The sequence below is a fragment of the Urocitellus parryii genome, chromosome 4 (genome assembly GCF_045843805.1).
Source record: "Urocitellus parryii isolate mUroPar1 chromosome 4, mUroPar1.hap1, whole genome shotgun sequence".
Taxonomy (NCBI): Eukaryota; Metazoa; Chordata; class Mammalia; order Rodentia; family Sciuridae; genus Urocitellus; species Urocitellus parryii.
The window spans coordinates 44,761,789-44,785,796 of NC_135534.1; the positions used below are offsets into that span (position 1 = coordinate 44,761,789).

At 34.9% G+C, this 24,008-nt stretch overlaps 1 protein-coding gene across 1 annotated transcript in view; it reads right to left on the reverse strand.

Moving 5' to 3' along the window:
- Zdhhc13 (zDHHC palmitoyltransferase 13) overlaps nt 1-23,150 on the reverse strand; it is a 47,188-nt gene extending 24,038 nt beyond the window's left edge. Inside the window, exons 1-8 of the mRNA XM_026405291.1 lie at nt 23,054-23,150; nt 9,279-9,424; nt 8,191-8,313; nt 6,665-6,742; nt 5,418-5,562; nt 3,969-4,033; nt 1,832-1,994; nt 1,485-1,610 (exon numbers count right to left, since the gene is read on the reverse strand). Of these exons, the coding sequence (XP_026261076.1) occupies nt 1,485-1,610; nt 1,832-1,994; nt 3,969-4,033; nt 5,418-5,562; nt 6,665-6,742; nt 8,191-8,313; nt 9,279-9,424; nt 23,054-23,080 (873 nt within the window). The 5' untranslated portion in view covers nt 23,081-23,150. The remainder of the gene's footprint in view (nt 1-1,484; nt 1,611-1,831; nt 1,995-3,968; nt 4,034-5,417; nt 5,563-6,664; nt 6,743-8,190; nt 8,314-9,278; nt 9,425-23,053) is intronic.
- Nucleotides 23,151-24,008: the final 858 nt, after the last annotated feature.

Sequence of the window (24,008 nt, forward strand, 5' to 3'; positions counted from 1 at the left end):
GGAATAAAACTAACATGGTCGATCATGGTATGTGATCTTTTAGTGTGCTGTTGAATTTGGTTTGCAAGCTTTTACTGAGGATTTTTTGAGTCTATGTTCATCAAGGATATTTTTTTGTTGAAACCTTATCTGTTTTGGTATCAGGATTACTAGCTTGGTAGAATTAGTTTGGAAACATCCCTTCCCTTTCTGTCTCATGGAATAGTTTGAGCAACTAATGTTAGTTCCTGTTTAAAGATTTGGTAAAATTCAGAGGTAAATTCATCAGATCCTATGCTTTTCCTTGTTTCAGGGTTTTTTATTAATGTTTCAATTTCACTGTTTGTTATCCGTCTGTTTAGGTTTTTTTTAATCCTCTTGTTCAGTTTTGGAAGGCCAAAAAATATTTATTTTATATAGATTTTCGAGTTTATTGGAATATAAGCCTTCAAAATAGTCCTTAATGATTATCTAGATTTCAGGGGTATCTGATATAATAATTCTTTTACTTTCTAATTTTATTAATTTGAATCATCTCTTTCTTTTGGTTAATTTGGCTAAGGGTTTATCAATTCTCTTTATCTTTTCAAAGAACTCTTTGTTTCATTAATCTTTGTATTATTCTTGTAGCCTCTAGTTCATTACTGTCAGCTCTGATCTTTATTATTTCTTTACTTCTACTGATTTTGTGTTTGTTTTGTTTCTCTAAGACCTTGAGACACACCTTAACATTATTTATCTGAGATCTGATTTTTTAATGTAAGCACCCATAGCAATAAATTTCCCTTTTAGAACTGCTTTTGTTGTAATCTTGGGAGCTCAGTTTTTGATATGTTATTGTGAGATGTCTATTAGACACTAAACTGAATAAGTAGATAACTGGACTTATAAATCTGGAAAGTTCTAGATTAGAGAGATGAGCCTGGCAGTTGTCAACATACAGATGCCTCGTACAGAATGAATAGATAAAAAAGAGGTTCAAGGACAAGATCTTGGAGCATCCTACCAATAAAAAGTGAGGGGAAAAAAGTAGCAAAGGAGAATGAGTAGTAGCCTTTCTGTCCTCTTTCACATACCTAAATGCAAAATAGGTGTAGCATTCATAATGATCCTCTACATAGAAATCTGGTATTTGTTAATTCTCAGTCACTCTGAAAGTATAATTACTAATTTTTATCTGATAATGTTATCATATTTGAAAACAACAAACTATGGAATCATCCAATATCCCATTTTGAAAATTTGAATTGAATGTTATTATTTTCCTTTAAAAAATTAATAAGGAACAATCTCATTAAAAAAAGCTTCTATAAAATTCTTTACAACAATTTGTTGTTCTTATTTTGCTTCATTTTCATCTTAATTCACTCATTAAGTAAATGTGGAATACCACAGAATATCCATAAGATAGCCAACTCTCTGGTTTTCCTTATTGCCCTAAAAATCAAAAACAAATTAACAAAAAAAAATTCTTATATCCCAGGAACAGAGCCACATGAAAATACCTCGCTTTTCTGTAGCCATCTCCAAAGTCGGAACTTTTGGTTAGTTCTCATTTTGGCTTCTGTTTTTAGCATATGAATGATGAGCTGGTTTTTGTTTTGAAGAGCCATATCAAGAGGAGTTTGTCCCTTAAAAAAAATAAAATCTATTATATTTTTGACATGGGTGTTAAAGATTTTTTCATCAGAATCATAGACTTAACATATTAACTCTAAGGGCAATTAGCTATTATTATTTATATTTATCTTCATAGTAACTGAAAATAAACATATAGCTTATCTTTTTCTAAAATGACTAATCCTCAAACTGAAAATATAATAAATGAAAGGAGATAAGTACCTGGTCATACCTTAACATTCCGGACATCCAGACTAGAACCAGCTTCCAAAAGTTTATCAACTGCATTAATATTTCCGGCTGTAACTGCCCAGTGAAGTGGAGTGTTTTGGTGTATTTTATCAACAACATTGAGAGAAGGATTAAACTTTAAAAGAAATCCAGTTGGTTCTGGCCTGTCTCAAAATAATAAAATACCAAGAGGCATTAATAGGGATGGTGATTTGAGGAATCATTAAGTATTCTGAACAAGTGAGGAACTGCTTTGTTCAGAGTTCTATTCTAACACTAACAGGAGAGATTAAAAAAAAAGACATTTTAAATAATAATCTGCTATACACATATTTTAAACATCAATATAGTAGAATAAGAAAAACTTTACTTTCATACTGCTGCTCTATTGGTTAACACTTTTTAAAATTGTGGATTTAACTTTAGCCAATATTAAGTGTTATGTTACTTATCCAATTTAAGAACTAAATGTAAAATTAAAAACAATTTTTTTTAGTTGGAAAAGGTCACAATATCTTTATTTTATTTATTTTCCTTTATGTGGTGCTGAGGATCAAACCCATTGCCTCACATGTGCTAGGCAAGTGCTCTACCACTGAGCTACAACGCTAGTCCTGTAAAATGTTTTATCTGAGCAGATAAACCAAAAGTTAACTTTATACTCTTCCTTTAATCAATTATTAAATAAAGCATGTATAAATATAGGTTGGGTACCCCTTATCCAAAATGCTTGGGATGTTTCTAATTTTTTTTTTTAATTTTGGAATGTTTATACATATATAATAGAGATTTTCAGGATGGGACCCACATCTAAAGAAGAAATTCATTGATATTTCATATATACCTTATACTCATAGCCTGAAGTTCTATTTTTAATAATTTTGTACATGAAACCAAGTTTCATGATATGGAATTTTCCACTTGTGGCAACATGTTTAGGCTCAAAAAAATTTTTCAGATTTTTGCACCCTATTGAAGATTTTTACATTAGGGATGCAAAACTGAAGTGCCCTAAAATATCTGTACAGGTTAGAAAGGTATAAACTAGAAAGATAAAATTCAATAAAATATTTTCATGTTAAACATCAATGCCTTTCTTTCCTTTATACTCAAGAGTATAAAGAAGTATATGAAATATGTTAGAGTATGAAGAATATACTTTTTTCCCAAGAAAAATAATATTCTACTATGACTATTCAATGAAGATCTTTAGATATTATACCTGACTTCAGAGCTCAGTAAAGAGAAAATGCTTTCTATTTTTTTTTGACACTGAGGATTGACCCAACAGCAATCTACCTCTGAGCTACTTCCCAAGCCTTTTTTTACTTTTAGTGTGAAACAGGATCTTGCTAAATTGCCCAGAGTAGCCTCAAACTTGCAATCCTACCTCAGTTTCCAGAGTAGTTGGGATTAAAAGTGTGTGCCACCACAGAGAGAAAATGCTTTCTAACAAAATTTCACCCTCAATCCCATCATTCCATGAAAAAAAGGAAACATAATTAAAAGAAACTCAGATCCTACAAGAGAAGTCCTAAGGAAAAGCAGAACTGGCAATTCATTTCAAGGACATAAACAAACTGAAAAAGTGAAAACTATAGTATGCATTTGCACAGATAAATACCAGAAGCTGGACTACAATCTAGTCATTAATTATGTATGTTTATAAATTATACAGAAAAAGTTAAATGTGTCTAATGGGAAATGTAAATAGACTCTTTTCCTAGGTCAGTTATAATTAATATTTTCAGAGACTCAACAATAATGTCAGAGAACTTCAAATTATTGTTCTCTGGAAAGCAAATTGATCATCTAGATTTCAAATTATGAGAACATTTAAACTTGTAAACATTTAAACTTGTTAAATATCAGTCATGTCAACAAGCCTATGCTATGGAATCTCTATTATTGTATAAGGAAACTTTTTTCTTAGTAGTTTTCAAATTTTTCACCAAAGCTTTCAGAAAAGAGAAAATGTACTTCAGTGGTGCATTTCTAACTACAAATACCTCAAAAATCCATATCATAACCCCAGGATAGGCAAGTATCTTTATCAGCTTGTACTATCATCTCATAGTTTCACAGAAAAGAAATTGTAGGAACCAAGAATCAGACTGAGGCAATTCAATTAAACTCACCCAATTACTTTGTGAGCTGATAACATGAGAGGTGTTTGCCCATTTACATCTGTCAAATTCACACTCTATTCAAAAAGAAGAAACTATTAACAAAACTGTAAACATAGTCAAAAGCCTCTTTTCTCTCTTGATAGAAATACTTCCTTTATACATTCAGAAACTACCATTGTTTCTATAAAAAGAGTTCAAGTCTTATCAAATAAAAAATGTTCTTCTTCACTTCCATAGGGTAAAATCCATGAATTTCTACAAAATATTTAAAAGTAAAATCTAAATATGTGATATAGAGCATTATATGATATGAATAAAAGTAAAATTTAAATATGTGATGTAGAGCATTATACAATAGCTAGGGAAAAAAGCAAAATGTTGATAACCATCATCAAATATAATAAATGTACATGCCCTGGAAGTCAACGAATTTAGATCTTAATTGACATATGAATACATGCTATCATTTCTTAAGCAAAGTTATCCAGTCTCTATTTAAATGCTCCCAGAAATAGTGCATAACCTATCTTCTAAGGCCATTTGTATTATTTGACTTATTTTAAGTTTCAAACAGTATAACAGGAAAAATTCTTTTTATTATTTTAAAGAGAGAAGAAAGAAATCATATCCCCATGAGAATAATTTCTTTTTGTAAAACAGGTCCATGTATGAGGTGTACAATAATGGTTCCAACTAAACCAAAAAAAGAATTTGAGTTACTGAAGTTTCTTAGAGGTTTTCGGGAACAGAACTTGGGAAGGAGCTGGAAGAGAAGCAGTAAAGACTCCTCCTCATATGTCTTTTCAAAATGAAACTCAGACGGTTATAATTATTCTACTTCAGTTGGCTAAGTCTGAAAGAAAGTACTTATTTAAAGGGAACACAATTGCTCCAACAGCATTTGTGCAAACATGTTTTCCTGCCTATTTCAGGCAAGAATGCTAATACATAAACTACTTTGCTTCCAGAAAGGCACATTCTAGGCAAGTACAGCTGACAGTGAAACTCTCCACTGCCAATAACCTATAATTTAACCTCTGTCTCTTAAGGTGAATCATTTTTCATGGAATTACTTTAGAGAACAATAAGAGGCATACAATCAAATTGGCTACCGTTTGGGCTCAAATAATGAAAGCAAATGATGGGTTAATTTAGTGATCCATTTCCACATTCAACCAGAAACAAAATATAGGCTTTAAAGCCATGTTGAAAAACTCTGTAAATTACTGGGCTCATAAGAAAAACTATTACAGGTTTACAAGTTTCAGAATTATCTATTATATGATCTTTACCCTCCAATGAAGCTGAAAACTCAGTACACGATAGTTAGACTTACCAAGGCAAATCTTTGAATATCAGTATATCTAATAACTTCTGCTTTAAAAATGAGAACAGACTATGACTAATAATCTCTTCAGATTATAATAGCTGTAGTATGAGATCCATTTCAAAACATACCTGTCCCTTTGAGATGAGATATGCTATAATAGGCATGTGCTGAAATAATACTGCTAAGTGAATGCTGCTGAATCCCTCTCCATCAATGAGACTAGGATCTGCACCATGCTGGAGTAATAATATGACCATGGGTAAATGCCCTTGTCTATAAATATAAGATAAAAAAAATTATGTTTTATTCTTTTGAAAAAGAATTCAGTCACAACAAAAATTCAGGAAGAAACTAATATCACTTAGACATAATGGTTAGATATAAAGAACATTTCCTAAGAGATTTTTAAAACACTCTAGATTGTACAAATGTCTTTTATTTGGATACCCCAAACTTAAAACCATAAGGATATTCCTTCCTAAGGGCAAGTGATAAACCTGACAGCCTCCCAATCTAACTTAAGCCTTAAGTTACAATTATGTGTAAATAATAATTTTACATGACTAATACTAATAAAGAAAACCTTAAAAGCCCTTACACTTCACTGTTGCTGTTTTAAAAGCAAAAAATCATGTGCCAGATATATGGAAGTATAATATTCAGAGACTGTGGATACACTGTGATAATATTACCATCAGGTTCTTCAGTACTCAGTCTATGGAGAAAAGATTCAACTCCTTGCCTTACAAAAACAATTACTCACTTTAGTTTCAGGTTCTTGTCAACTTCCCAGCAGAGAAGAAATAAAATAAAAGTGGAAACTGTCAAGTATTCAGATTTATTCCTTCAGTTTCAGAAGGCCAATATATACCAGAGAAAAAAGGAATTTTGACAGGTCAATAGAAATGTTCTAATAAGTTGACCCACTCAAAATTTCTTGTCCTGAATCGACACATTTGATACTAAAAGAGAGAATTCCCTCTCTTTATATTGAGAGGGAATTTATCTTTTTAAAATAAAATTACAACTATAAGTTACCAAATGGACATCTGTTATAAAACTGAATACTGAAATGACTGTGTTTGCAGTTCACTGAACTATTGCTTTTATTCAGGGTGACTAAAATATAAAAGATGTTTGTTCTATTTTAAAAAAATAAAGTATAACACTCATATTTGTGTTTGATAATCATAATCGAGCCCTGAATTAAACACCAAAATTATCCTTTCTGGAAACCCCCTGTAATTTCTTTTTAAGCAAAGGGGAAAAAGAAAATCCTTTGAATTGCCTGTATCTGTGATTTACAGAATGGTGGCTACCAGTCACAGATGACTATTTAGTTTCAGGATTAAAAAAAAAAAAAAAAAAAACTCACCGAATGGCCCAGTGAAGAGGAGTTGAATTTAAATCTCCACCCAACTGATCTACAACAGCACCTTTTGAAATATAAAACCTGTTAAAAACAGACACAAATGAAAATATGTTTTGAAACTTAAAATTCATATTGGGACAGAAAACATAATTTTTTTCCTTAGCGAAAATGTATTAGTAAACAGAAATTATAATAACAACCCTCTCTAAAGAACTCAAATCTACAGAAGTCTCAAAAATTTAAAAGACAGCATCATACAAATCCATGGTGAAATATTCTCAGCTTCACGTCAGTAATCATTGCTGTTGTAACTAGTATTCTTTTATAACTCACATACCAAACACATGATAACTATTCTTTGCAGATTAAAACTACCACAGTACTCTTCAGTTCACATTTAAAAGTTTTGGGAACAGTATATACTCTATTTAACTCAGAGAAAGGTAAAAGTAGGTCAATTTTAACAGTTCAAAATTAGAATTACCAGGTGGAAATATTCTAAACGTAGTAAAAAAAATTAATTTAAAATCCTTTCAGAAAAATTAGACATTTTATATGTTTTGCACTCTATTTGGGGAATGTAGATATGATGCACTGTATAAAGCAAACAAACCTCTAATGCAATGAGAGTGATTTTCTTCTATGGTTTAAAACAATTAAGTCATTACTTCAAAGTTGTGCTTTGTACTTTTACCATGTCTTTTGTTTTTTCAAACCATCTTTCTGACAACACAGAAATATAGTACAATTGCTCTCTTTATGTTATCTAAACAATATACCAGGAGTATGCCTGTGAGTATGTGTTAAGAAAACTGTAAAGTTGAAACAACAAAAAACAAAGGGTAGGTAGTAGGGCTTTATGAAGGGGATAAATTTTATACAATCTGATACATGCTCACCTAAAATTATCCCATATTTAAATTTTAAAAAGGTTTAATTTCCTCTCTATCTATTCCTCCTGACATTACAATATAAAATAAGTCAATGTGTCTTCTAAACTAGATGAAACTTTCTTTTATCCTTATGTTATACTTTTCCGTTTTCAAAAATGTTTGCTTTTACTTCCTAAGCTTTCTCTCTCTCTCTCTTTTTTTTTTTACTTTTAACTTTTGGTACCAGGGATTGAATTCCAGAGCACTCCACCACTGAGCAACATCCCCAGCCCTGTTTTGTTGTTTTATTTAGAGACAGGGTCTCGTTGAGTTGCTTAGTGCCTTGCTTTTGCTGAGGCTGGCTTTAAACTTCTGATTCAACCTCCCCAGCCACTGGAACCTTTAGCTTTTTGATGAGCCTCCTTAGCTTTCTCTACTTTCCTTTCTGGACCCATGAGAGTACTGGATTGGATGATCTCTAAGTTCCACTTCAACCCTATAATGAACTGAAGTGTGTGGCACAAAGTTTCAGGTGTTTATTTATAATTGAAGATTACAGATGGCTCAACACTCATACTTGGTCTTAAAAAAAAAGACAAATGAAGAAAAGGTCTAGAATTACAAGTACACAAAAACCACACATATCTTGCATCTTACTTTACAAGATCCAGCCTGTTGTTAATAGCAGCCCAATGAAGAAGTGATACATTTTCTTTGTCTGGTTGCCTGACATCATATCCTGCTTCTACCAACTCTTTACAGCGTTCAAAAATCCCGTATCTCAAATAAGAAAAAGAAAGGCATAATTGATTATAATTAAAATTATCAACAAATATCAAAATTTCTTTTTTTTAGCATGTCTTTTTTTTATTCAAACCATTTTTATGACAACACAGAAATACAATACAGTTGCTCTCTGGATCCATGGAGGATTGATTCCAGGATCCCTTTCAGACCAAAATCCATTGATGTTTAAGTCCTTTATATAAAATAACAGTTTTTATATGTAAGTATGCATATCTTGCCATGTTTTTTCATCTCTAGATTAATTATAATACCTAATATAATGTAAATGCTACATAAATAGGTGTTTATTGAAAAAATAAACACCATATATGTGTGAGGTATTTTCCATCCCATCTATATTCAATGAAGATTAAAAATACATAAATATAGGCGTTGGAGAAGATAATGCTAAGTGATGTTAGCTAATCCCAGAAAAACAAATGCTAAATGTTTTCTCTGATATAAGGAGGCTGACTCATAGTGGGATAGGGAGTGGGGCATGGGAGGAATAGATGAATTCTAGATGGGGTGGAGGAGTGAGAGGGAAAGGGAAAAATATAAATATTAAAAAGTTAAAAATATATATATGAGCTGATATTTTCCATCCCATCTATATTTAGGCTATAGTACATTTTAAAATTATATTCTCTTCAGTTTTAGTGTCATTCTAAATCATTCATTCAACAAACATTTATTAGTCATGTAACAGGAGACAGAACCATGCAAAAGCCCTGGGGCTACAAAGACAAGATATATTCTGCTAGTGACCTAAGGGGACAGTCTGGTACATAAACAGCTAAGGTACTATGGGTCCTGAAGCTGGTATGACAAACATTTATCTTCGAGCTGTACCAGTGACCTACCCAGTAGGAAGTGAAGAAGGTAAACCCATAAAGTGCACATACATTATTAAAATTCAACACAATATAAGAATAAAAGAAAGGATTTGGAAGACTTACTGAGTAGCTTTGACAATGTCACAGTTACTAGAGTCCTCTATAAGAGGAAGAACATCTCTTGCTTTGGCAAGGTCTTTGTTTTCATGAGCAGAGATTCCATGTCGACCAAATCCTGGAGGGTGGGGGCCATGGCTGTGATTCCTGCACTGAAGAGTAAGAACAATGTGACAAAGCATATAAAAGAATTAATGTCATATTCAATTACATAATGAAGGATTTGCCATCAACAATATCTATACTAATAAATTGGAAATTTTTTGAATCATAGATGTATCCTAGGGAATATTTTCTTTATCTTAATTTCGTTCACTAAAAAAGATACTTATAATAGAAAAATCTAAATGACATATTTTCTCATAAAACAAAAGTCAGATGAAAATGAACAAATGGGCCTGTTACTTGTGAGTAAAGGATCATGGCTAATGTCATCATAAGAATGTTGGCAGGCCCCTACTTTGGGAGGTTGCAGTAGACAAACTCATAATGATACTCACCAAAGAATCAAGCTCCTGCATTATCCCTTCCTGTGTACAACGTGTGACTTGTTTCTAGCCAATGAAATATGGCAAAGGTGATGGGACAATTAATCCCACAGTGTTATCTAAGACTGTCTTAGAAAATCCTTCTGTTGGTTTTAGAAAAGTACACTGCTGTGATATGAGGGAACCTGAGAGGGTTGCATGGCAAGGAACTACAGGTAGCCTATAGGAACGAAGGTATTCCTAGCTGACACCCAACAAGAAAATAAGAGACCTTGATCATACATCTATAAAGAGTTGAATTCTGCCAATAACCCACATGACCTTGGATGAGGATCCTGAACTCCAAAATGGGACACAGCCTTGACTGTGGCTTTGTGAGACCATGAGCACAGGACCCAAATATTCTGACAAATAGAAACTAAAAGATAATATATAGATGTTGTCTTAAATCACTAAAATGTAGTAATTTATTATGCTTCAATAGATATCTAACATAGAAGTGATTAGAGTTCTGTGAGGGTAAAAAGGGTCATTGTTAAAAGATAGTCCCATCAACTAAATCAGCAAATGTTACATTCAGATAACATATTAGAAGCAGGAGCAAACAGCAACCTTATTTATCAAAAAGCTTGAGTGTATCAAAAACTGAGCTTAGATCTTAGCAGAAACCCAAAAGAGCTCTAATATTACTTTAAAAAGCCCACAAAATCCTAATTTAAGAACAATTATTCTGTAGATTGTTAATGTCTTGTTTTTCCTTTTTATTACCATTGCCTTTAGAGTTCATTATTACCTCTGGGGCAAACAATCAATTTAGATCAGCAATTTTGACATTAGTGAACAATTCTGTTAAACTATTTGGGGGGGACAAGCAGACAGGAGAGGTGAAAATTATTATCACAAATAAGGCTCACTGAATCACTTTCACCCCCTGAAACAGACCTAGTTTTACTTGAGAGTGGGATACTTCCAGATGAAGAGATATTTAAGGTTTTCTTTCTTTTTTTTTTAATTGGTTTTTATTGGTTGTTCACAACATTACAAAGCTCTTGACATATCATATTTCATACATTAGATTGAAGTGGGTTATGAACCCAGGTTTTCTAAAAGTACAAATATATCAAACGTACTTATCATTTACAATTCAGACTATAAAGTGTGACTCCATCATAGTACTTCATACCATTTATTGATTGCAATCAATCTAATTAATTTAACAAAATATGGAAATTCCCAAAAAGAACAGATTTAAGTTATTCAATGTCAATAAATATATTGCTTTTTCTAAAGAAACGACAATTTGAGGTATGGCACAACTTTCTTGAATTATTATTAAGCAAATTAACAGGTACCTGGTCTAAAATATTAAAAGCCAATTAAAAGAACAAAACAAAATAAAACAACAAAATTGATATCTTCAAAACAGTTTCCTTGGGAAATTATTAGTTATTCCAATGACACTGCCTAGATATGTTTTCAGACTTTCCTTAAGGAAACTGTCCTCAGAGGAAAAAAAAAAACTCACTATGTTTTTAAACTTAAAATATTGATATATCAATATAAAAGAGTACATGAAACATATATGTATACAAACGGACTTCTTCTTTCCTACAGCATAAAGAATAAAATATAAAATGGACCCTATGAAATTATCACTAAGGTTCAAGAAAAATGGTGCTAGCACCTGGAAGACTGCCCCCAACAAGTGCTATGCTCAAATTCTTACACTAAAGGAACTACTTTTTGTTTTGTTTTTCTTTATAGTTTTATCCTTTAAATATGCAACCCTAGAAAGTATGGTTTTAATTTTTATATAATGGTATCATATATGTATTCTTTATAATATTTTACTTAATATTAGACTTACAAACTTCATCCATGTTGTTGTGAAAAGCTACAATTAGTTCATTTTCATTACTGTATAATGTTCCAAAAATGTTAGCATACCATAATCAATTAATTTGTATTTTAATAGATAAAAATAGCTAGATACCTGGATTATTCTCAATTTTTTGTTATTATAAACAATACTGCTATGAGCCATCTTGTATGTATCTCTGGACACACACACACACACACACACACACACACATATATATATAATTTAAATATATAAAAACACACATATAAATTATATATAAATACATATGTGTGTATAAATACAATATATGAGTGTATACACACACACACACACACACACACACACACCATATACAATTCTCAAAGAGTCCAGGATATGGGAATTTTTGTGACTCTAATCCTTACCAATACTTGGTGTCATCAAATGTGGTAATTTTTGCCAATCTGATAAATATAGACACACTGTACTAGTTCTAATCTGTATAGCCAGAATAGCAAAATGAACCTTTTGCTGCTTGCTGGGGAGGAAAAGAAAAAAAAAAACAACCTAGAAAACTTAGCAAAATATATGAAATAAACTGTTCAGATTTTGGATAATAGGAAAAGTAGGACTTTGATCCCCTAAGAAAAAAGAAAAAAAAAACAAGGTGAGATTTACCATTGATTGTCCTAGCAATTTCAGAACTGTGGGCACTCCAAGGAAAATGCTTTTAGAGCTCAGCAGGCTCATTAAATTGAGACAGAAATTAGAAATTCGAAAGTATAGAAGTGATTTCAAGGGAAATGAGCTAAGTGGAAAAAAATGGGCTTCAAAAATATGACAGTAGGGCTGGGGTTGTGGCTCAGTGGTGGAGTGCCTTGCCTCAGCACCACATAAAATAAATAAATAAAAATAAGTAAAGGTATTGTGTCATCTACAACTAAAAAATGTATTAAAATATGACAGTAATATACAGAGTAAAAAATCTACAAAGTGAGGCAAAAAATTGGGGATTTGTAAATTAAAAGAACTACCAGAATGTATACATGGCAGGAAGATGGTACAACTCTGACCAGCCAAAATGGAAAGTCTTTAATGATCTGGGTTATTCTATGGAGGCCTCAGAGGACTACACCTTACTAGTAGGTTTGAACTGTACTTGAAGTAAGGTTATCCTAGGAGTATTCTAGTAAGACTTAAGATTAAGCTTCAAAGAACTCAAACTGAGGAGCAGGAGCAGCAGTAATATAATGCTCTTTAAAGAAAGGTAACAAAGCCCAAGATTCAACAACATATATTCACAATGTCCATCATCCAGTCAAAACTCATTAAACATGCCGGGAAACAAATAGGGATTCATAACCAGAAGAATCAGACCTTGAAATTATAACCATGAGAGAATTAGTGAAGAAAAAAAAGAAGAACATTAAACAGCTATTATAACTATGCACAAATATTTAAGGGAGAATAGCAAATGAAGAGAGAAAATTAAGATATAAGAAAAGATCTGGTTGGAACATCTAAGATATAAAATAACTTCTGAAATGAAAATTATACCAGATAATATTAGCAGATTGTACAGAAGATGACTAAAATTTGAAAACATTGTGATAAAAAATATCCAAAATGAAGCATAGAAAGAAAAAAACAGGGTAGCCCAAAAATCCTATACCAAAGCACATTAAAACCAAATCACTAAAAACCAATGATAAGGGATAATCTTTTTTTTTTTTTTTTTTTTTTTTAGTTCTCAGCGGACACAACATCTTTGTTGGTATGTGGTGCTGAGGATCGAACCCGGGTCGCACGCATGCCAGGCAAGCACGCTACCGCTTGAGCCACATCCCCAGCCCCGATAAGGGATAATCTTAAAAGTGATCTGAAGAAAAAAGTTATATTATATTCAAAGAAATAAAAAAATGAACTCAGATTTATCATTAGAAACGACAAAGCCAGAAGAAAATGGCACAACTAAAGAGCTGGGGGGAAAAATGTAAACCTAGAAAATTTAACCAAAATATTCTTTGAAGCGAGGCATGGTGACACACACTTGTATCTCAGTTACTTAGCAAGCTGAGGCAAGAGGATCAAAAATTCAAGGCTGGTATGTGCAACTTAAAGAGACCCTGTCTCAAAATAAAAGGGCTGGGATGTAGCTCAGTGGTAGAGCATTGCCTGACATGTGCAAGGCCATGTACTGAAAATCAACACAAACAAACAAACAAACAAACAAACCAAAACAAAACAAAACAAAACAAAAACCTTTTAAGATGGAGGTAAAATAACTTTTTCAGACGAACAAAGGTGAGAAAAATGTCAGCAGATACTATTCCACAAGAAATGATGAAGGAAGTTCTTTTGATTAAAGGAAAAATACCAGATGGAAATCAGGATTGAAACAAAGGAATAGTATTCCAGAACTATGTGAAGATATATTTTGAATGTAAACTGATATTTTCTCATTTTTAAAATGCCTGATAGGAATATGGAGGCACATTGTTGTTAAAGATGCTATAATAGTATTTGAAGATAGACTACGATAAATTAAAGCAACTTTCAAATAAAGAAGTGTAATAAGCAGATTGTAAAGATAAAATATTTGATTAATTTAAAAAGTAAAAACCAATGAACAAAGTACAGACAAGAAAACCAGCAAAAATTACAAAGTGATGATCTCAATATTAACCACACAGACAAATATGTGAAATGCAAATAGTCTTAAAACTCCAGTTATATGCTGTATAGAGAAACTCAATTTAAATATAAAAATATTCATGATTGGTAAGAATAGAAAAACATAGGCTATGGAAACCTACTAACCTAAGCCCTGCAAAAATACTAAACATAAAGAACACAGTAGCTATATGAAGAAAGTCCGTATCACAATAAGAAATATTGCCTGAGTTAAAGGACATTTCATAATATTAAAGCACTTGATTCATTAAGAAGACATAACATTAAATGTATGTACACTCAAAGGAACTTTAAAATTCATGAAGCAAACACTGATGGAACTGAAAAGATAAACAGAAAGATTGACAATCATATTTGGGGATTTCAACCTTTTCTCAGAAACTAAAAGTATGAATAAACAGAAAACCACATAGGATATAAAACTAAGAGTACTATTTACAAATGTGGCCAACTACTGAGCCACAACCCCAGCCTGTCTTTGCCCATTTTCAAACAAAGTTGTTTGATTTCTTAAATTAGGTTCTGAGTTCCTTATGTTTTACATTCTAGATATAAGTCTTTTGCAAGATATGTGACCTGCAAATACTTCCCCCTAGTCTATAGTTTTCCTTTTTTAAAAAAAAAAAAAAAAGTCTCTTTGGGCTGGGGTTGTGGCTCAGTGGTAGAGTGCTTGCATAGCATGTGTGATGCACTAGGTTCGATCCTCAGCACCACATAAAAATAAATAAACAGAATAAAGTTTAAAAAAAGTTTGTTAAAAAAAAAGTCTTTCACAGAGAAGTTTTAAATGTTGATGAAATTCAATGTACCAATTTGTTCAATTGTGCTTCTGGTGTCACTTCTAAGAACTACTTTCCTTGGGATCTCAATTCCTCTATTCAGCCAGGAAAGTTCTCCCCCAGAGTTTCCAGTGCCTGTACTGCCTGGACACTTTCCTGCTCCTTAAGCAGAGTTAGATGACTTTTCATGGAGTTCTGTCTGCACTGATGCTCACTTCAAGGGCTCAAGTCCATACTACTAGGGGCAAACAAGAGAAAAAGGTGAATTAGTTCTGTGGTTTTTGAATTCTGATCTTCCTCTTCAATCTAAAAGCTACTATTTACTTTTCAGAATCCTTAAAGAGCATCTCTCTGCATTCTGTCCAGGCTTCATAGCAGCTTTCAGTAGGTGAGACAGGGTGGAGTGTGCTTACTCCATCTTACCCAGAAGCAGAACTACAATGCTCTCTTGAATAGGTAAATTCTGATTTATCTGATAAATAATCAAACACACAGCTACAAATAAACATGTAGCTAATTTAAAGGTAATTAAGAACATTTCTTTGGGGTTCTTTTCATATCCCAATTATTATAATCATATTCAAATGGAAGAAGGTAAGGGTTTAAGGTTGAATTATAGTCAGCATTTCTAGTGTAGTGAGTAAGAAAGGAACAAAAATAGCCAAGGATAGAAAAATCAATTTTTTTATATTAAACTTAATTGTTTTACTGGAATTCTAAAATTATGAAATGATATATATTAATTTTAGACTCTAATAATATAAAAGTGAATAAAGGGTCAAAACCCTGAACTCTTTCCCTTCTGATGCTATGCCACCAGAGATAAGCATTATTAAATCTGATGTATACTTCCTCATTTTCTTTATATCTTTATATTTGCTCTTTCACAGATGAATTGTGGACTGTATGTAGATATAACTCCCACACACATGCACACCTGACATTACATTGCATTTGCACATTTTTAAATAATTTCCTTTTTATATTTATTTTGAAAAGGATAGGATACACATTATTCTTCAACTTACTGTTCTCACTTACAGTACATCATATACAGCCTTGCTGATGGGTAATAGTTAAATTATTACATTGTACATATCTAGCATAATTTATTCAACCATTTTCCTAGTAAGAGATGCAATTTGATTTCAGTTCCACAAATAATCCTACAATTTACACCCAGCATATTCTACTTCTGCAGGACTGACTACTAAGTTAAAAAAAAAATGCACTTAAACTAGATATTGACCAAATGCCCTCCCCAATATATACCACTAATAGTAAGACATGTTAAATGGTCTTTTCCCTACAAACCTTTCCAATCATCAATCATTTTACAATCTTGTCAATCTGATGGATAAAAAATGGCATCCTGTTTTTCATGTGCACACTTCTAGTTGCTATTTGAGTGCTTTGTTTTGTTGTTATGTATATGGCTCTTCATATTTGGACTGTCTTTTCATAGTTTACTTGTTTTCCTAGTAGATCGTGAATATCTGTTTCTATTTGTAGTCAGGAAGATAAATCCTTTTTTTATATACGGATTGAAATCATAGAAAACTGACTCCTTTCATAGGTACAAATATGTTGATTCTATAATCCCTTGAGGTGTTAAAGATATCAGTTTCATTTCTCATGCATAAAGTTGAGGAGGACTACATGTTTCAATGTATAGATAATTTATAATTAAGAGCAATTAATTATTGTGTATTAATGATGTTCAAAGCATTGTGCTAGGAGCACAGAAGACAATGTTTATCCTTTAGGAGCTCAGGTCCAATGGGGAAAATATAGAGTAAAGTTAAAACATAGAAGGCAATCTATAATTTAAATGCCAAAAATGGGTGATAAGAAAGTATGGAGCAGGCTGGGCCCTGTGGAGCATGCCTGTAATCCCAGCAGCTAGGGAGGCTGAGGTAGGAGGATTGTGATTTCAAAGCCAATTTCAAGCAAAAGCAAGGAACTAAGCAACTCACTGAGACGCTGTCTCTAAATAAAATACAAAATAGGGGTGGGGATGTGGCCCAGTGGTCGAGCGCCCCTGAGTTCAATCCCCAATACATCCCCCCCAAAGAAAGTATGGAACAGTCTATATTTTCTGTTCATGGTGTATTTTCTTTCTTTCTTTTTTTTATTTTTTGAATTTTAACATGAATATTTTATACATCTTCTTTTTTAAATTTTATTTATTTTTAAGTACATAACAATAGTGGAATGCATTACACTCATTATTACCCATATACAGCACGATTTTTCGTAACTGTATATAAAGTATCTTAATGCCAAATTATGCCATTATACATTTTCTTTTCTTTGCATTACAATTCTTCATACATATATATACAATTTTTCATATCTCTGTTTGTATATAAGATATGTTGACCCCAAATTCAAATCTTCATACATGTATTTTGTATAATGATGACCATCACATTCCACCATCCTTGCTAGTCCCCTCCCCCCTCCCTTTCCCACCCATCCCTCTTCCCTATCTAGAAATAATCTTTCTCCCATGCTCTCTCTCCCTATCCCACTTTGAGTCATCCCCCCCTTATATCAGAGATCATGGTGTATTTTCTAAATTCAATTAAGATCAAAGTAAAACCTAGAAATGACTATATAAAATCAAAGCCTGTTCTATTTGAAGTCAATGGTCTCCAAAGTAGACAAGTGTATTCAAGGTAATATATGCAGTGATCCATTAGGTAAAGGGTGAAAATGCTAAAATTTCTGTCATAATGACCTTTATTTTGGGCTGGGAATGTAGCTTAGTTGGTAGAGTGCTTGCCTAGCATGCACAAAGCTCTGGATTTAATCACCAGCACTACCAAAAAAAGAAAAAAAAAAGTGTTAAAATGACTTTTATCTTAAAAACAAAAGGGAAAACAATAAAAACAATGAGTTTTCTAAGCTTTATTAGTTTTTAACACTGGCTGGAAGTCTCACTGATCTGTGTGAAGCAGGTCGCTCATTATATTCTGTTTATAAGGTAATCTAGGACAGAGTAAAATTAAAGGGGCTGACAGTGGGACATTCAGCATATCACAAGTAGTATCTATAATGAGAATTTCATGTGTCTAGATTATCTAATCCAACCTAACAAATAAGTACCCTTCCAAAACAATCTCAAATTATCAAAAAAGGCTAATTTGAAGCAGATTTATATTTATTAACTTTAATTCAAAGTTTCAATGAGCATATGATAAGCATATAACTTATTAATAAGTTATTTAATTAAAATTAATGAACATAATTTAGAAATATATTGTCCAATCTTATTGTAAGTTCAATTCAGATCGAAGTAAAATCTTATTTGGACTGCCTTTGTAAGATTGTAACACGACCCAGGACAATATGATTTTGGCAACTGGCTTCTGTTTGCATGTTCAAAAGGAGGGGAGTAGAAATTTTTGTTTTCTGTGAAGTCGAAGGCAAGTTAGGAAAAAGGAGGATAAGGCCATGCAGAGAAAGAGAAAATCCATAGTCTCAAAAGGCAGGGATGAGACTGAATCCCTGCTTCTACAGTATTCTCAGCCTCATCTGTCCTCACTGTGCTGATGAGACAGGTATCAACTAACTAAAGCCTCCTAATACTCTCATGTTGGCTATAGTAGTGGATAATCCTCTATGGTATTTTTGGTTCCAGTTTCTACATTTGCAAAATGGAAGGGGCAAATCAATATACCTATAAAGTATAAGAGAAGCTGTTATAATTGTCACTACTGACTTGTGCACTGATGAAGAATTTGCTGCATGCAAACTGCCCTTATGGATACGGAAGCTTAACTGTTACATGGACACCTACAATGTTAAGGTAACACAAAGAGTCTAAGCAAATGCTCATGATGGCAAGAAGGTTCACAAGAGTTTTCATTAATCTTCATTCAGGGAAATATAAAAACACCGAGTGCCAATTGCACAAGACGAGTAAGACATAATTTCTGCCACACTTCCTTCATTCACTGGATAATTGCTGAATGCCTACTATTTGTTAGGCACTATTCTAGCCACAGGCAATGATCACAAATGACGAGAACCCTGGATTTCAAGGAGCCCATATTCTCTTCTTTAGCCTCAGAACACAGTCAAATAGACTACTTTTAGCCCTTGGATTGAAGAATGACTGGACTCCAGGTGACAGCAACCAAACAAACAAGATCACTATCATGACTGGATCACCTGAATAGTGATGAAAAAAAGTACTGAATCAGAAGTCCTGATATCTAGATTCTGCTACTATTCTGCTGTGGATCTTTGAGAAATAAACTAATATTTTGGAGTCTCAACTTTACAGAAAAGTTACAAGGATAGGACTAGGTCAATGGTTCCTAAATCTTCCTAATGTCATAGTCCTTTTGAAAAGGTTATTATAACTAAGGTCTCTCTAATCAGAGAAATACTCAGAAATACAAACTAATATAATTTAGGGACAGCTACACATGGCCTGAGCCTCAGTACAGCATGGTGGCTGGTTATAACTTCAAGATATCCACTGACACCCTAAAACTTCTCCTAAACATATTTAAGAACCTCTGAACTACCTAATATACTGAAAAGCCATCTAGTTCCAAGTATTCTATGACTCTGTTTCCTTTTACCTCCTTTGGTCCACTGACGATTTCAGTTCATAAATGCCTCAAGATACAAAATAATACAAGTATTTTGTTTTGTTTTGTTTCTCCGGTTGCTTTAATTAAAATATATAGACAAAAAGTAAGAGAGTGAGAACAAGCGAAAAAGAGGCCTCTTCTACAGGACGGGATGGGAATAAAACAAGAGAATATGAAAATTATGTAAGAGACATTTGGCTATATCCATGGTGATTTTTTTTTTTAATATGGTATCAGGAATTGAACCCAGTGGCATTTAACCACTGAGCCACATCCCCAGTCCTGTTTTGTATTTTATTTAGAGACAGAGTCTCACTGGGTTGCTTAGTGCCTCACTTTGCTGAGGCTGGCTTTGAACTTGCGATCCTCCTGCCTCAGCCTCCCTAGTTGTTGGGAATCACAGGAGTGCACCACTGTGTGCAGCTTTCATGGTGATTTTTACGACACAATCCCCAAATTCCTTCAAACTCTCCTTCAAGAGGTAGGGGACTAGGTTCCTTTCTCTTGAGTGTAAGCTCTGTGACTGCTTCAGTAATGAAATATTGCAGAAGTGATGCTATGCCAATTAGCAAGTCTTGGAAACTGGCAGCTTCCTCTTCCTGTCTCTTGAGATGCTTTTTTTTTTAGAACCAGCTACCATGCTGTACTGAGGCTCAGGCCACATGTAGCTGTCCCTGCTAAAAGTCAGCATCAATTGCCAGACCTGTGAGTGCAGACACCCCTAGAAGATACCAGCCCCACCTCCAGTTTAAGAGTGTTTCCAGGTGAGGCTTTTGACACAGTGGAAAAGAAACACACCAACCCTGTACCAGCTTGTCTGAATCCCTGAAGCACAGAGTTCATGACCATGACAATGGCTGTTTTACACCACTGTTTTGAAGTGGTTGATTATACAATGGGTAACTACATCTTTAAGCTATAAGGTATCATGTAATATCTTCTGCACAAAAATATCATAATCAAATTATGTTTTTAAAGAGTAAATAAGTACTGCTGGAGTTAATAGTTGACATTAAGAGAAAACCAAGATCTAGGCTGCGAGAGTGACAGTGAGAATGGGACAGCAAGAGAGAAAAAAGGATACTTTCTCATGTGTAAACCACACTCAAAACTCGGATGAGGGTCACTATCTGCCTGGTTATCAAATAAATCAGAGGGGGCAAGATATTGAGATCTGACAGATATTCATTAAAATTTCTCATGACATTTCTTAACAAAAGTACCAGAATTAAGTTTCCAAGTGCACAAGATCATTCATTAAATACTGGTACTAGATCCTGTTCTAGATGCAGGGAGCATATAAATCACTGCCCTTGTAGCATTTATATCTAGTGGAGGGCAAATAGACCACTGGAAAGGACCAATTAATATGCCAAATATTATATGCCAAGGAGAAATATAAAGCAATGAAGGAGGCCAGGGAGTGCTGCTTGTAGTTGTGAAGATGGGAAGGGCTTGGGATTTTAAACATGATGATTAAAAGTCACATTGAGGTGACATTTGTATCAAGACCTGAAAGAAGTGGAGCAATAACCCTTGTGAATACACAAGGAAAGAGCATACCAGGGCAGAGCAAATAGTAAGTACAAAGGCCCTAAGGCAGTGTGGCTGGGGTTCATTAATTGAGCAAGAAAATAGGAAAAGAGGAGGTCAAAAAGGAAACTGGTGACCAGACTATATACACAAATTTTGGCAAAATCCCAGCAGCAATGAACTTGGATTCAAGAGAACCAAATTCAATCACAGTAGGAATGATTTTATTTGTCTTGTTCACCTAGAATGGTGCTTAAGTCTTAGCAGAAATTCAAAACACATTTATAGAATGAATGAATGAACAAAGTCTTAACTCTCACTTAGCTGCTTTTTGACTTGTAGCAAGTGATTTCAATTTTTTGAGCCTCCATTCTTAACTCTAAAATTAGGATAATCATCCCTTCCCACCTCACAGAATGGTAGTGAGGTTTAAAAATGGGGAAGTAGTTTGCAAACTGTAAAGCACCATTTATGGGTAAGGTCTTTACATTATAATTGAAAAAACTGACAACAGCAATTATTATTAACAACCAACCAATGTCACTATCTTTCCTCACTAATTCCCACCTCCAAATCATTCTTTCCCTCCATGTCCCAGAAATGAGGCAGGGTGATCTTCCCTTCAGGAGAAGGGAGTGAACTTTAAGCACTTGAAGACTTTTATAAATAAGTGGCAGTATTTAAGACCTAATAGTTACTCCTTACCAACTTTTCTTTGAAGCTGTATGAGAAAAAGAATGAGACAGTTTCCATGTGCAGATTCTACATGCTTTTGGAAAATTTAGATGGATTGAAAAGCATTTTTTCTTCTTTCAAAATGCAAGAATCTTAACATTTTTTCTACACATGTTCTTCACTTAAACATACACCAGACTGTTAAAAGAAAGGAGAGCATGAAGAACACTCTCAGGATTGGACGAGGTTTTTTACCAACCAACTAATCCAATAATCTCAAACTGCTTGAAAAATCTACCACCTAACTCTCATTAGGGGCAGCTTTGTTTTTTCCATCTGTAAATGGGATAACTTCCTAAGGATATTTCCATTCTGGAATGAAAAATGCATATAAAATATCTGTTATATAAGTACTGTCTGGCAGAATCTAGGAATCTTCGTTTATTCAACAAACATTAAGTGAGCATCTACGATATGCCAGTCAGGAATCTAATGGGTGGGGAAGGCTCAAAGCAAGCAAGTCGAAATTCTAGTTCTCCTGGAGCTAACTACCTCCTGTAACTTCCTCTACTGGCCCTTCCGTTTTCTGGAACTACATCTGGCTTTTGGTAATATGAACCTCATGCAAAGAAGGGAGTCGTCTGGAATTTTGCAGACAGCCATCACATATCTCCCTTCCTCCAGCCTAAACAGTCTTACTGCTTTCAAGGTGTAAGCAAGCACACGGGCGAAGGCGGGTGCCGGGGCGCCAGGGCGCCAGGGCTGAAGAACAGAAACTACCTTCAGACTCCAGGCCAAGGTCAAGACAGGTAGATCCAACTCAGGTGTTGTCACCTGACACCTCTCCCGGGACGACACCCCCCACCCCCACCCCCGTCCCAGGCCTCACAGGTCTGCCAGGCAAGGGGAACCCGTCCCAGGGGGCGCCACGGCCCGGGGATGGAGGTGGGGAGGGCCGGCTAGGGCCCCCACCTTTCCCCTGTCGTCTCTGAGAGAAGTCCCAGCATCATTCTCATTCTCGGCGTTTCCAAGCTCCCGCCTCCCCCGCCCAGGCCCGGCCACCCCCGGGAGGCCCCTCACCAAGCTGCCTCACATCCACGCCTCCCTCTCCTCTCAGCCGCAGCCGGACCGCCACCGGACCGCCAAGTAGGGCCACACTCACCTGCGAGCCCAGCCCCGGCCCCTCCATCTCTTCAGGCACCCGCAGTGTGGTGACTCCCCGGCAAAGTGGCGGCCGTAGCCCGCCGGCTAGTTCGCCCCAGGCCGCCTCTACTCCCACTTCCTGCTCGCGCCCCCGCCTCCGCCACCTCGGTCCAGGCTCCTGCCTGGCGCTGTCAATCAGCCTCGGAGAGCCAATCCCAGCCCTCACCCGGCTGGAGCCCGGGAGTCTAGCCCTGAACCGCCAGTCGAAGGCCCCGCCCCCGGCCCGCCCCTCCGCTCTCTTCCTGGCTCCTTTTGCTCGCTCCGGACTGCGCCACCTGCCCCAGGAGTCGGTGAGTTACTCCAGTGTCAACTACCGTCTGTGGAGAGCAAACCTGGACTGGGCTACTTAACGCCAGATGTCCTTGTGAAAGTCTCCATGTCTGTAAAATGGGGAAGACGAGAGTACCTACTTCAGGCAATTGTCTGGAGAATTAAATGAGAAAAAGCATGTAAAGCTCCCAGCCAAAGTTTATAAAGTGATTATGGATGGAATAGGTGTTGGCTGCGAACATATTTGTCACTGTCCGTTTGTGTGTTCTTGGGCAAGTCATTTCTATCGCATTCTGTGAGGACTCTGTTTCCTCATAGAAAACAGAAAATATCCTTGAGTTCCTCCGCGACTGCTAGACGGGAATTGGACTGCAGGAGCTGGCATTTAAACTCTGTCCTGATTAATGTCCCCATTCCTATTCCCTTTCATAGTCTGGAAGAGTTGGCATTTAAGCCCTCTCCTGCTTAATGGTCCACGACGAAGTAAGAATAAGTTCGTTCCTGTCTTCTGGGAGCACCAATGGGGGCGTGAAGCTCTTCTACATGGGCACCCAGAATAGGTTGGGGGTATTTTTCCGCTTAGCACAGTTTTTTGAATTATTCCTTAATGTGTCTGATGCCAAACCAAACCGGATTGAGACATT